The following is a 13,280-nucleotide window of genomic DNA, read 5'->3' as shown; positions in this document are numbered from 1 at the left end:
TGGAATGACACTCGCTGGATCGGGTGACGATCGCCGGCACGTTTCACCTTCGCGTCCCCGCTTTTTTATTAGTGACGCCCGCAAAGCCGCAGTTCCTTCTTCATCCTGTCCTTCCACCTCCAGCTTATTCCTCTCACACTCTCTCACTCTGTTGTTCTCTGGATTGTGAATTCTCGATCCACCATCCCCCTACTATTTTCACTACTAGGTCGTTAAACTATATGATGCCCCCTTGGGCTGATCCTTCACCCCCCTTGTAACCCCGGTTGGAATTGCACAGGTACCTGTTGCACTGTACCATGGTCACCGCTCCTTCTACCTCCGCGGCCCGGAAGGACACCATCTTGTCCCGAAGGTATATCGAGGGCTTGATTTCGGAAGGCAAGCATGTCATCATCTTTGACGGTCGCGTCCTCAGAGTCGATGCTTGGATTCCCTACCATCCCGGAGGAGACAAGTCCATCAGACACATGGTTGGGAAAGATGCCACGGATGAGATAAACGCGTATGTAGCCTATAGACCCCGGGATGCCCGGATGCGAACAGACCTTTGACTCCGATGTTCCTCTTCTACAGGTTACACTCCAAGGATGCGCGCCAACGAATGTTGTCCTTTCAGATCGGTCGCATCGAGGGCCCATGGTTGAACTTCCTGCCGCCCATCCAGGGCGGAAAGTTTCGTCCGTATACCGAGGATTGTTTGTCCGATGAGGAGAGCTCTGATCAGGAGAGTTCCGGCCAGGAAACGTCACAACCACCATCCCCGATCTTTGATGCCATCGATAGCACGTCAGGTGCTCGTCAGCGGAAACCTGCGTCCGCAACCCCAGCCCCAGCCGCCAAAAGCGAAGAGTTCAAACCGAAACCGTTCTTTCTCGATGCGCGCACCCAGGAGGAACTTGTCTTCGATACGGCCAAATATCCCTCCCTAGATTTGGATAATCAGGAAAAGATCAAGCAGAGGTATCGTGAGCTGGATCAGCAGATCCGCGCAGAGGGTCTTTATGACTGCCGCTACTTTTCGTACTTTATCGAATGCTGCCGATATACGCTCTTCGCTGCCCTGTCCTACTATTTCCTCCAGATTGGATGGTATGCGACCTCGGGATTCCTTCTTGGATGCTTTTGGCATCAGCTCGTGTTTACCGCCCATGATGCTGGCCATATGGGCATTACGCACAACTTTCACTTCGACACGGTAATTGGTATCATCATCGCCGACTATCTGGGAGGACTCAGCCTTGGGTGGTGGAAACGCAGCCACAACGTCCACCATATCGTGACGAATGCCCCCGAACACGACCCCGATATCGAACACATGCCATTCTTCGCCGTTTCACATCGCTTCCTTACCAGCCTTCGCAGCACCTACTACGACCGTATCATGGAATTCGATGCTGCTGCAAACTTCCTTCTGCGCTTTCAGAACTACCTCTACTACCCCATCCTCTTGTTTGGACGTTTCAACCTGTATCGGCTGAGCTGGGAGTACCTTTTCACGGGCCAAGCACCGAAGAGAGGTCCCGCCTGGTGGCATCGGTGGTTTGAGATTGGCGGACAGGTCTTTTTCTGGATCTGGTTTGGCTACGGAGTGATGTACCTATCGATTCCCGACTGGAGCAGCCGTCTCACCTTTCTTTTCATCTCGCACATGGTTACCTCTCCGCTGCACGTGCAGATCACGCTCTCCCACTTCGCCATGTCCACCTCCGACATGGGAGTCAACGAGTCTTTCCCGCAACGAATGCTCCGCACCACCATGGATGTTGACTGCCCGACCTGGCTCGACTTCTTCCACGGTGGTCTGCAATTCCAAGCCATCCACCACCTCTACCCCCGCATCCCGCGGCACAATCTGCGTCGGACCCAGCGCCTGGTGCTCGAGTTTTGCCGTGACACTGGCATCCCCTATACCATCTTCACGTTCTACGATGGTAACAAAGAGGTGATTGGCAAACTCGGCGACGTCGCAAAGCAAGTCCGGATTCTCGAAGAGTGCAGAAAATCGTGCGCGGAGAATGGTGTGTTCTCGGATCATCATTGAAGCCATTGGGAGGATCTATGCGAGTCAGTGACCGAATAGATATATCCCATTCTACCTCTGTCATTCTGTCAGACATGTACTATCCCCCAGATCATTGTTGTAAATAGTCCCACTCTACGCTACGCCACCCCACCCCTACCCCACAGCACTATATAGTCCATCTGGTGCTTGTCCTGATGTGACTGATGCCTTTTGACTGCCTCGCAGTACTTAATGAGATAATGCCCCAGGTCGTTATTGTTTATTGGTCTATAGAATGCATTCAATTTAGACGACTGTCAGTATACATGATGTTTTCCTCCTGCGTCTCATAATACCATTCGTATACCAAAGCCATGTTGACAATTGAGTAATTCATGCATTCCATCACCATTACAAATATCATGTCATATCGAACCACAATTAGTATCTACTACATCCATATTCCATACACAATTAATGTGCCCAATATTCATCCCCCTCCTCGTCCTACCCACCTTCATTGCCCGCCGCTGTCGACGGTTCTAATGCACCCGACTAGCCCCCTCTCGTTTCCTTGATGCACCACTATTTTTACCTATAGTTCCATATTTGGGAGTATACAAAGAAAAGAAATAGAATTAACCTTCCATAGAATGTTGCAAATTCAGAACACAAAACGAAATAATCTGAACTCAATACATAGTAGCTAAAGCAGCCCTCCATCTACATACTCTACTCCGTAGTACTCCGCACATAGTTCCTGATAAACCATCCAAACCGAGCTCCCCCAATCCCGCTTACTCACCGCCAGCACGAACTAACCACATCCAGGCACTAGCTCCCGAACCAGATAGTTAGGCGAGCGCCAAGCCCTCCACCCGCACAAGCAAAGAAAAGAGCACGGATTAAATAATTACGAGAGAAAAAAGAGGGCAAAAAAAAGTACACGATAATTGTTATTCCGCCCGGCAAACCATCCAGACTCTCTCCTCAACGGCCATCATCACCTTACCGAACCCCGATAGTTCAGGTCTTGATTGGCAGTCCAGTCTCCCTTGCGGTATGTTCCCCCCCCTCTCCTTCCTTTTTTCGATCTTGTCTTCTTTCGTCGACGACAATAACTAACCTTCCAGGTCCAAAACAGCATCTCAAATTCCCAACCGGTCACCCCACCGTCTCAACTACAATTCAAGATGTCTTTCCAGAAGGCTGAGAAGGATTTCGGCGAGGGCCCTGTACGTTCTACGTTCTACCTTCACCACCACCATATATCAATGCGATGGATATGGCGTGGCATATCATATCAATTTGCGACAAATCACTAACAAAGATGTTTCTGTATATATAGAAGGTCCACAAGATCCGTATCACCCTCACCTCTCGCAAGGTCGCTTCCCTCGAGAAGGTGTGCTCGGAGCTGATCGACCGTGCTCGCTCCAAGTCCCTCCAGGTCAAGGGTCCCGTCCGTCTTCCCACCAAGACCCTTCACATCTCGACCCGTAAGACCCCCAACGGTGAGGGTTCCAAGACCTGGGACAAGTACGAGATGCGCATCCACAAGCGTCTCATTGAGTAAGTGCCCCCTTCATCAATGTGATGACACAAAGGAAGGATGTGGCAATGGAATGCTAATTGTGTGTAGCCTCCTCGCCCCCACCGAGACCGTCAAGCAGATCATCATCAACATCGAGGCTGGTGTTGAGGTTGAGGTCACCATTGCTGCTTAAATGTACCCCTTACCTTCTCTCCGCTGGTTTGGGTTGGTGACAGGGGTGGCGCGGACGATGAGGATATGATCCGGTCTTGTGGTGCTGCTACTGCGGCTGCAGGGTGCGTGCTAAGCATTCGTCGATACCCGCCAGTTCCTGGCTTGAAAATGAAAAAGTTCAAAAAGCAGTAAAGCTATTCCTAGTATGAGATTGCATGATTGGATAGATTGTAGTGTAGTGTGTAGTGTGTATTGGTATCAAATACTAGCAGTGGCTGAACTGCTTCCGTTTGTTCCGTGTGAGGATATCCCGCCTGGACGCCCATTCCGTCCGTTAACAATGCTAATCATCTATAATACAATGCCCAAGTAACCCACATAAAAGAAAGTCTTGTTCCAAGAGCGTGAATCCGCTAAAAGTCGAAGCTCACCCACTCGGTCTTCGGGGGCACGCTCGGAATCACTCCGTCCTTGAAGTATCCATTACTCACAAAAAACTCGTACTGCTCGGTGACCTCGACTGTATACTCCTCGTCCTTTCCATGCGCATCCCTTAAGCTGGCTGCATCAGGGGGTCCATCTGGGAAGAAAATGCGGACGTAGGTCTGACGATCCTGCGGGTGTAGATAGCAGGGTTCGTTGTTGATGTACTTGACCGGTTGCCCCTTCCAGGCTGAGAGCCTCTTGGTCATAGGGTCGCGGATGGTCTGACCTGTCAGCGGTGGGATAGGGTGCAGCTCATTAGGATTGTCTATCTTGATGATGGCAGGAGGACCAGTTCCTGCGGTAGCTGTTGGTGTGGATGCAAGAGCAGGGGCAGGAGCCGACTGGCCCAACTGTCCAAATCCGCTAGTAGCGGGCTGTCCAAATCCTGAAGGTGCAGCTGGTTGGCTTGGAGCCCCGAATGGACTTGGAGCTGGGGCCGTGGATGGTTGACCAAAGGGGTTTGAAGGCGGTTGTGGTTGTTGCTGCTGAGGTTGACCAAAAGGGGAAGCTGTCTGTGACGGCTGGCCAAAACCAGCCGGCTGTGTTGTCGAGGGTTGACCGAAGCCAGAAGACGCGGCCGGGGTTTGATTACCAACCTGTGCGAACGGTGATGCTTGTCCAGCGGACTGGCCAAAGCCGCTTGGTTGCTGGCTAGGTGCTGATATCTGACTAAATGGGGAGGCCGCACTAGGTGTCCCGAAAGCTGAGGTTCCGGCTGAGGTTCCGAGTGACGATGGCTGGCCGAAAGAAGACTGCCCGGTAGAAGGCTGGCCGAAGCTAGGCTGGCCGAATGCTGGTTTACCAAAAGCCGGCTGTCCTCCCAAACCTGACGGTTTTCCGAAAGCAGACCCTTGACCTAAAGCACTCGGCTGCCCGAAGCCGCCAGATGCTTGTCCCAGGGCCGAGGGCTGGCCGAAGGCTGACGGCTGGCCGAACGTAGAGGGCTGACCGAAGGGCTGACTGCCCAATCCTGAAGGCTGGCCAAAAGCCGGTGCTGAGCTGGGAGCAGCGGGTTGCCCGAATGGTGAAGGTTGGCTGGGTTGCGAGGGCTGACCGAAAGCAGAAGGTGCTTGGGTGGAAGTTGGGCCGGTCTTTCCCTCCACGATATCAATCCTGTTGGGGTGTTCATTAATCCCGTCGACGACATACTTCACGGCACCGGGTAGATCATTTAAGATGACATCCATCTGCTTCAAGGCCTCCGCATACAGAGCTTGAGCTTCTTGGACTGCCTGGTCCGCATTACCTGCGGCGGCAGCTTCATAGTGGCGCAGTCGCAGTTCTTCGAAACTCCGCTCTCGATGAGTGCCTCCAAACAATTGCCTTGGGGCGTTTCTTCCAGGACCGTAACAGGAGAAGACCCATTCTGGCCGGCCTTTACCGGCGGTAAGATCGGCCTTGATATCCGTCGTAGTTATCCCATAGCTGTCGGGTATCAGAAAGGTCCCATGTAGCTTGGTAAAGGAGAACGACTTACTCTGCGGGTTGCTGAGTCTGTGCGCCACGACCTATGTTTAAAGTTAGGATATCCCACGAACACGGCCAGTGACAGAAGCAACAAAACATGGAGCAAGTAACACATGTATAATGCCGTGATAGCCCATGAAGAAAACATATAAGATAATAATTAAGTCCAAAGTAGACTATGAGCTTCGGCGCATCCAAGTGACATTACAGCTCATGTAGAGACAGAGCATGCTGCGTGGTGTTGTCTCTAACAACCAACACTGGACGTACCTCCGAAACCTCCCCCAGCAAGTGCTCCAAACCGGTTCCCGGAGCTCAAGGTCTGCTGGCTAGGATGCTCATTTTTGCAACGGTCTGAAATGAATGTTAGTCCACCGTCCAAGCTGAAGGAAGAGCAGCATTCTAATTTTGGGAGCAAGGTAATCTCATACCTCCAAATCTGCACCGGCCCTGCTGAAAGTACGTGCAGACAACCATGTCGTATTCGAGCCTTTGCGGCGTCTGACCGTACGAGAGGCCCCTGCTGACCGTCTGACAGTGATGATACGAGCTCAATCGAGAGTCAGAGACCCACGAATTGGCGCTAAGTCTTTAACCAACCGCTAGAGAAATATGTGACAAATAAGTAGTCTCCTTTAAGTAATATCAGAAACGGAGCGCGCGCAGCTGGTCGCAGTGTATAACCAGAGAGAATCTGCGGATGGCCGATGGTGGTTGGATTGATCCGGTGACATTACATTTCGCCGCCTCAGGCTGCAGTGCTAGCCAGAAACCCATCCATAGTGTATAATCGGGTATCGTAATTTACAGACGTTCATGTCCGCGGAGCTATCGAGAGAGGAGATCTAGTTGGCCTGCAACGTTCTATTTACTCATTACACTTCTGCAGATTGCAGATAATACTAGGATAGAAACTAGATCGGGGTATACTGGTGGTTATCTCATCGACCTTGTACTAAATCATCAAAAGCAACCGTCGCCTGTTTAATGCCAATGCTTCGTAAAATTACAATGGATCCGATGCGCAACTCCTATTCTCCGAGCCATTTCCCATAATATCGAGTTCATGTCAAACTTGTCCACCGCTGGAGTGTGAAGACTGCGTATGTGTGACGCTCTGTCTCAGGACATCCCAGTTGAGCCCGTCAATCTTCTCCCCACCGAGGGACTCAAGCTCCTGGGCCAGTCCGCTCAGCTTGCCACTGGCAAGGCGGCGCATCATGACTGTGTCTCGGGAACCATGAAGACCCTTTGCGCTTCCGTGAAGCAGAGCATCCTCGAACCATTCCTCTTCTTGATCGTCAAATGGAAGGCCGATTAGTTCCAACGCGCGACTGCTCCGGAGTTGGCCAGCATCTGTTGTGTGTACGAACTCAATGAGCTGAGTAAGATAGCTCCGACGTAGAGTGTCGTCATTCTTGCGGGTGAAGTAGAAGGCTTCCGTGATGCTTGCGCGACAGAGGGTCTTGAAGAAGGCTCGCTGGACTTTCTCCGATGCCAAAGGCGGGGAAACAGTAAGGTAGTATGCCATTACGAGGCTGTCATCGTGCTTGGGAAGCCGAGGAAGCGTAAGGACATAGAGAATTTCATCCGGGAAAGTTGGAATGATAGAAGGCTCGGTCAAATATTCGACGGCTCGCTGTCAGCGCAATCTGGGTCAGTAACAATTGCGGACTGCATTGAAGGCAGACACGGACCTTAAATTCAAGCCTATCAAGGTGCCACAGTCCTTCAATAAACAGTCTGTACTTCTCCGGCAGATGACACCGGCGCGAAAACTGGGACGCCGCATCGTTGGCGGCACGGCAATCTTTCAAGATATAGTAGATCAACGCTTGCTTGTGCTCTATGTCCATGGGGGAGGAAAGAATATGTCCGACAAGAGTCCGGAGGTCTGCATTGGACCTAGGAGGGTATAATTGCGTAACTAAAGGTTTGCTCCTGATTAACACGGCCTTCACTTCGAAGCTGGATGAGGGGAGAGAATACCTGCTTTAACTCCGAGCAATCCTAGCAGTCGGTCGGCGAATAGCTGGTTTTCAAGCGCACGGCGGTTGGCGACAATCTGTTCGATGACCTTGCCATCGTAGGTAAAGTTCTTGTTGAAGTAGAAGATGGAATCGAAATCATCCCAGGGCGCCATTTTGACTAGAATATGTCCGTAAAACAATTCCGACGCAGCACTGATTAATTACTCGATTGACGAATTGTATGGGCAGCCGTGGCAGGTGGGCGGTGAGGCAGACAGTCCAAAGACGCACATGTTGTGGCAGAAAAACAACACCATTCCCGATGGGGACACAATGTAAACAACCCACTTTCCAGTTCCGCCCGCAACTTTGCAACTGCGCCCGCTTCAACGTTCGCCTTGATGAAGCCGTCTCTGGCGACGACGACGACTCATCCCGAATAATGTCATCCATCGCAAGAAGCCGCCCAACTAGGCGCTCTGCTGCCGCCCGGCGGAGCTATGCTATCGAAGAAACTTCCGAAGAGGAAGACCCCGGAAATGTCACCCCCACGGCATCTCAGCATGACGAAGACGACGATGATAGCGGCGAGGCCACTCCTGTTCCCAAAAAACCGAGAATTGAAAAGAGGTCCTCGCGCAGACGAGCCACCGCTGAGCAGACTACACCGAAGGCTACGCGCACGACACGAAGATCTCGCAGGTCGGCAACCGCAGAACTGTCGGAGGCGTCGCAACTCACAGATACAAACGACAATGAAGGCGAGAGCGTCGCGTCAGTGGAAGAGCCCGAGACTGCCTCACAGGTGACAGCATCAGTAAAGAAAGTATCCAGTATGGCTCACCCCCGCAAGAGTCGTGTCCCCCGCACGCCCAACCCGGAAATGTCCTTACTCCCAACTCCAGAGCCCTCCGTGTCGCCGCCGCCCTCTCAACCCCAATCGCAGAGGGGCAGTGTGCCCCCACTCGCTGATATCACCGAATCGGCTGTCAACCAGACGCCCGCGAAGTCCGAAAGCGAAGAAAAGCCCCAGATTGCCATGATCAACCCCAATGCGACCGTTCTCGAGAAGCCGATGGATATCATGATGAAGTCTCGCTTGCTGGGCCCCTCAGTGCCCGAGGAGCCATCCGAACCCAAGAGCCGCTTGATTATTACTACACTAATTTTGATGAATTTCAAGAGTTACGCAGGGAAGCAGATCGTCGGGCCCTTCCATGCCTCTTTCTCGTCGGTGGTTGGACCGAACGGTTCCGGAAAGTCCAATGTTATCGATGCCTTGCTCTTTGTTTTCGGTTTCCGAGCCAGCAAGATGCGACAGGGCAAGGTTTCTGCTCTCATCCACAATTCCGCCAACTTCCCCAACTTGCCCTACTGTGAAGTCGAAGTCCACTTCCAGGAGGTTCTTGACTTGCCCACTGGAGGGCATGAAGTAGTCCCAGATTCCCAACTGATTATCTCTCGAAAGGCGTTTAGAAACAACAGCAGTAAATACTACATGAACAGCAAGGAGACGAACTTTACCGCCGTGACCACCCTACTCCGCGACCGCGGCATTGACCTGGACCATAAGCGTTTCCTTATTCTTCAAGGTGAAGTCGAGTCCATCGCACAAATGAAGGCCAAGGCTGCCAATGAACATGAAGATGGTCTTCTGGAGTACCTCGAGGATATCATCGGAACCTCCAAATACAAGACACCCATCGACGAAGCAGCCGCTGAGCTGGAGACGCTGAACGACGTCTGCATGGAAAAGAACAACCGTGTACAGCATGTAGAAAAGGAGAAGAACGCCTTGGAAGACAAAAAGGACAAGGCACTCGCCTTCATCCGCGACGAAAATGAGCTGGCTCAGAAACAGTCCGCACTTTACCAAATTTACATCAATGAGTGCGGGGACAACATCCGAGTTACCGAGGAAGCTATCCTGCAGATGCAGGAGCTTTTGAACCTCGAGCTAGAGAAGCACGAGGGCAACGAATCCGGTATCAAAGAGCTCGAAAAGGCGTACAAGCGGGGCATGCGGGAATATGAGACCATGGAAAAGGAGATGCAAGCCTTGGCCAAGGAAATGGCCAAGTACGACAAGGAATCTGTCAAGTTTGAAGAGAAGAAAAAGTTCTTGGTTGGAAAGCAGAAGAAGCTGGAGAAGGCCATGCAGAGTACTCGACTGGCTGCTTCCGAGTGTGAAAGTATGGTGCAAAAGCACGCAGACGACATCGAAAAGAAAACGAAGGAGACTACACAGCTTGAGAAGGAGATGCAGGTGGAGGAGGAAGAACTGTCCTCGATCCGTGAGAGCCTCAAAGGCAAAACCCAGGGCCTCTCGGACCAAATCACGGCGAAGCAAAAGTCATTGGAGCCTTGGGACGAGAAAATCAACAAGAAGCTTTCGGCTGTTGCTGTGGCTCAGAGTCAACTTGACATCATCCGTGAGAGAAGCAATGCGGGTGCTGTCTTGTTGGAAGAGGCTCAGGCCAAGGTGGCTTCGATTGAAGAGGGCTTGGCCACCAAGGAGGCCGAACTTGAGGAACGCAAAGAGCAGAAGTCGACACTTGAGGAGGAGGTCGAGAAGCTCAAGCATGACCTCAAGAAGTATGCCCACAGAGAACCTGAGGTGCGGGCGCATGTCTCGAGCGCTCGACAGAAGGCAGATGAGGCCAGGGCCAGTCTTGCAAGCACTCAAAATCGCGGTAGCGTTCTGTCTGGACTTATGCGTCTTAAGGAGTCTGGCCGTATCGAAGGCTTCCACGGCCGGCTCGGCAACCTCGGAACTATCGACGAGAAATATGATGTGGCTATCTCAACTGCCTGTCCGGCGCTGGACAACATGGTTGTTGATACGGTTGAGGTCGGTCAACAGTGTATCGACTACCTGCGCAAGAACAATCTTGGCCGAGCCAACTTCATTCTTCTGGATCGACTCCCCCGGCGGGATCTGTCCTCCATCGCAACTCCGGAGAAGGTCCCCCGACTCTTTGACTTGGTTAAGCCCAAAGACTCCAAATTTGCCCCCGCCTTCTACAGCGTCATGCAGAACACCTTGGTCGCTAAAGACCTCGAGCAAGCCAACCGCATTGCCTATGGGGCCAGACGGTGGAGGGTCGTGACCCTTGACGGTCAACTCATTGACATGTCTGGTACTATGAGTGGTGGTGGTACCCGCGTTGCACGTGGCGGCATGTCCTCCAAGCAAGTGGCAGAGACAAGCAGAGAGCAGGTTGCTCAGCTCGAGGGGGACTTGGAAGAAATGGAAAGGAAATTCCAGCGCTTCTTGGAGAAGCAACGCCAAATGGAGGCAGCGATCAGAGAGAGGTCCGAGGAGATTCCACGAGCGGAGACCAAGATCCAGAAGATCATGATCGAGATCGAAAGTGCCAACAGAAGTCTCGCAGACGCCCAGCGGCGAGTCAAGGAACTGAGCGCCGAGCACAAGCCATCAAAGACGGACGCGAATCAAGCTGCAGCTCTGGAGAAACAAATCGCAGCTCTGGAGGAAGAAATCGAAGACCTTCGTGAACAAAAGGGCGGCATCGAGGAAGAGATCCAAACTCTCCAAAATAAGATTATGGAAGTTGGTGGTGTCAGACTACGTGGTCAGAAGGCGAAGGTCGACGGCCTCAAAGAGCAGATCAGCCTTCTTGCTGAGGAGATTTCCAATGCCGAAGTTGGAAAGTCGAAGAATGAGAAGGCCATTGTCAAGCACCAGAATGCCCGTGCTGACGCAGAGAAAGAGCTTGAGCATGTGACAGAGGAGCTCGAGAAGCTCAATGAGGATGTTGCCAACCAGGCCAATGATGCATCAGGGTGGAAACAGAAGGTGGAGGAAGCGGAAGAGGTAAGAAGTCCAATATCGGAATGTATTTTATACGCAGGCTCACAGCATGACAGGCTCTGGAAGAGAAGAAAGAGGAGCTCGGCAAAGTGAAGAGTGAGTTGGATGAAAAGGTGGCTGAATTAAACGAGTCCCGGGCCACCGAGATCGAGATGCGCAATAAGCTTGAGGAGAACCAGAAAGCCCTGTCCGAGAATGAAAAGCGCGGGCGGTACTGGCAGGAGAAGTTATCCAAGCTTGCGTTGCAGAACGTCAGCGATCTGGGTGAAGAGCAGGAAGCCACGGAGCTCCAGATGTTCACTCAAGATGAGTTGATGGAGATGAACAAGGAGTCGCTGAAGGCAGCCATTGCCGCTCTCGAAGAGAAGAGTCAGAATGCATCTGTCGACCTCAGTGTCATCGAGGAGTATCGGCGCAGAACGGCTGAACACGAAGCACGTTCGGCCGATTTAACCACTGCCCTGGCGTCGCGCGATAGCGCCAAAGCCCGTCTTGATGGTCTCCGGTCTGCTCGTCTGAACGGCTTCATGGAAGGATTCGGCATTATCTCGCTCCGTTTGAAGGAGATGTACCAGATGATTACGATGGGAGGTAACGCCGAGCTGGAATTGGTCGACTCACTGGATCCGTTCTCGGAGGGTATCTTGTTCTCCGTCATGCCTCCGAAGAAGAGCTGGAAGAACATTGGCAACCTGTCGGGTGGTGAGAAGACACTTTCCAGTTTGGCGCTGGTATTCGCCTTGCATCACTACAAGCCGACTCCCCTGTACGTGATGGACGAAATCGATGCTGCCCTGGACTTCCGAAATGTGAGTGCTGCTAGACCCTAGCTATTTAGACTGCATTGCTAATCTGCATAGGTTTCGATTGTGGCGTCCTATATCAAGGAAAGAACCAAGAATGCCCAGTTTATCGTTATTTCTCTAAGAAACAACATGGTAAGTCTCTCGCCATAGATGCTACAGCAACGCGTTACTAATGCTCAATGATAGTTCGAACTTGCCTCTCGACTGGTCGGTGTCTACAAGGTCAACCACATGACCAAGAGCGTGACGATCGAAAACAAGGACTACATTACGGGGCGATGAATGATTTGATTTGCACGTATGCACGTATGCATGTTATGACTTCTTTCTTTTTGTCTGGGTTTTCCGGGAAGAAGGCGCGGTGTGGGAATGGATATCTGTCACTGGCTGAAGGAGAATCTATGGACTCCTTGGATACCTGTTTATACGCGGGGTGAAGTTTTGAGATTTGGTGTTGACTATTGATGTCTGACTTCTTGTATGGAATTGGATGAGGCTTATTATGTCTGTTGTGACTGAAGCACGGAATACATATATTGGCTTATCTGTTTTAATTTGACCTGATGATTGGAGTGGTGAGTCTCTATCGACTCTTTTCAGCTTGATTGTATTTTTCACTATTGAGCTATAATAGTAGTACCTTCACGTCTTAAGATAGATGGAACGAGGCTCCAAGTAACGTGCCTTAAGTTTTAACTTGCTAGTAGTACTGTCTCGATCAGACTGAATCACATCACCTATGACTTAGCCAGTAAGAGTAGTAGGATGAGTGAGAGGGCTATAAGTAGGAGGGATAGTAGGGAGACAACGAATGGGTAGAGGGAAGGATGAGGAGGACAAGAAGGATCAGTAGAAGTAGAAGGCATAGTAGAGGTAGAAGGAATCGAAGAGATAGAGATAGAATCAAGAGAAGGAGTAGAAGGAGTAGAAGGAGTAGAAGGAGTAGAAGGAGTAGAAGGAGTAGAAGGAGTAGAAGGAGTAGAAGGAGTAGAAGGAGTAGAAG

General features: G+C 51.5%; 5 protein-coding genes across 5 annotated transcripts; 3 read left to right on the top strand and 2 right to left on the bottom strand.

Moving 5' to 3' along the window:
- The first annotated feature begins 105 nt into the window (after window positions 1–105).
- ASPBRDRAFT_42463 (fatty acid desaturase) lies at window positions 106–2,471 on the top strand. The gene is made up of 2 exons (XM_067624812.1): window positions 106–505; window positions 577–2,471. Exons 1-2 carry the CDS (start codon window positions 300–302, stop codon window positions 2,042–2,044), a joined length of 1,674 nt encoding a protein of 557 aa, XP_067479983.1. The 5' UTR covers window positions 106–299; the 3' UTR covers window positions 2,045–2,471.
- Window positions 2,472–3,043: 572 nt separating this feature from the next.
- S10a (40S ribosomal protein uS10) lies at window positions 3,044–3,861 on the top strand. Its single transcript, XM_067624811.1, has 4 exons — window positions 3,044–3,065; window positions 3,150–3,240; window positions 3,354–3,577; window positions 3,648–3,861. The coding sequence occupies exons 2-4, from the start codon at window positions 3,199–3,201 to the stop codon at window positions 3,730–3,732; spliced, it is 351 nt and encodes a 116-aa protein (XP_067479982.1). The 5' UTR covers window positions 3,044–3,065; window positions 3,150–3,198; the 3' UTR covers window positions 3,733–3,861.
- ASPBRDRAFT_42461 (FG-nucleoporin nup42) lies at window positions 3,658–6,328 on the bottom strand. Its single transcript, XM_067624810.1, has 4 exons — window positions 6,098–6,328; window positions 5,937–6,020; window positions 5,677–5,707; window positions 3,658–5,624 (listed from the first exon to the last, which is right to left on the bottom strand). The coding sequence occupies exons 1-4, from the start codon at window positions 6,141–6,143 to the stop codon at window positions 4,127–4,129; spliced, it is 1,659 nt and encodes a 552-aa protein (XP_067479981.1). The 5' UTR covers window positions 6,144–6,328; the 3' UTR covers window positions 3,658–4,126.
- Window positions 6,329–6,586: 258 nt separating this feature from the next.
- ASPBRDRAFT_151098 (ELYS family protein) lies at window positions 6,587–7,852 on the bottom strand. The gene is made up of 3 exons (XM_067619326.1): window positions 7,656–7,852; window positions 7,364–7,593; window positions 6,587–7,305 (listed from the first exon to the last, which is right to left on the bottom strand). The coding sequence occupies exons 1-3, from the start codon at window positions 7,807–7,809 to the stop codon at window positions 6,736–6,738; spliced, it is 954 nt and encodes a 317-aa protein (XP_067479980.1). The 5' UTR covers window positions 7,810–7,852; the 3' UTR covers window positions 6,587–6,735.
- Window positions 7,853–8,078: 226 nt separating this feature from the next.
- smc4 (condensin subunit SMC4) lies at window positions 8,079–12,559 on the top strand (the record flags this gene model as incomplete). The annotated part of the gene is made up of 4 exons (XM_067617636.1): window positions 8,079–11,474; window positions 11,528–12,280; window positions 12,332–12,409; window positions 12,464–12,559. 4 exons carry the CDS (start codon window positions 8,079–8,081, stop codon window positions 12,557–12,559), a joined length of 4,323 nt encoding a protein of 1,440 aa, XP_067479979.1.
- Between the last annotated feature and the right edge of the window lie 721 nt (window positions 12,560–13,280).

This window comes from Aspergillus brasiliensis (genome assembly GCF_001889945.1).
Source record: "Aspergillus brasiliensis CBS 101740 unplaced genomic scaffold ASPBRscaffold_5, whole genome shotgun sequence".
Taxonomy (NCBI): domain Eukaryota; kingdom Fungi; phylum Ascomycota; class Eurotiomycetes; order Eurotiales; family Aspergillaceae; genus Aspergillus; species Aspergillus brasiliensis.
This window is presented reverse-complemented; position numbering and strand designations above follow the sequence as displayed.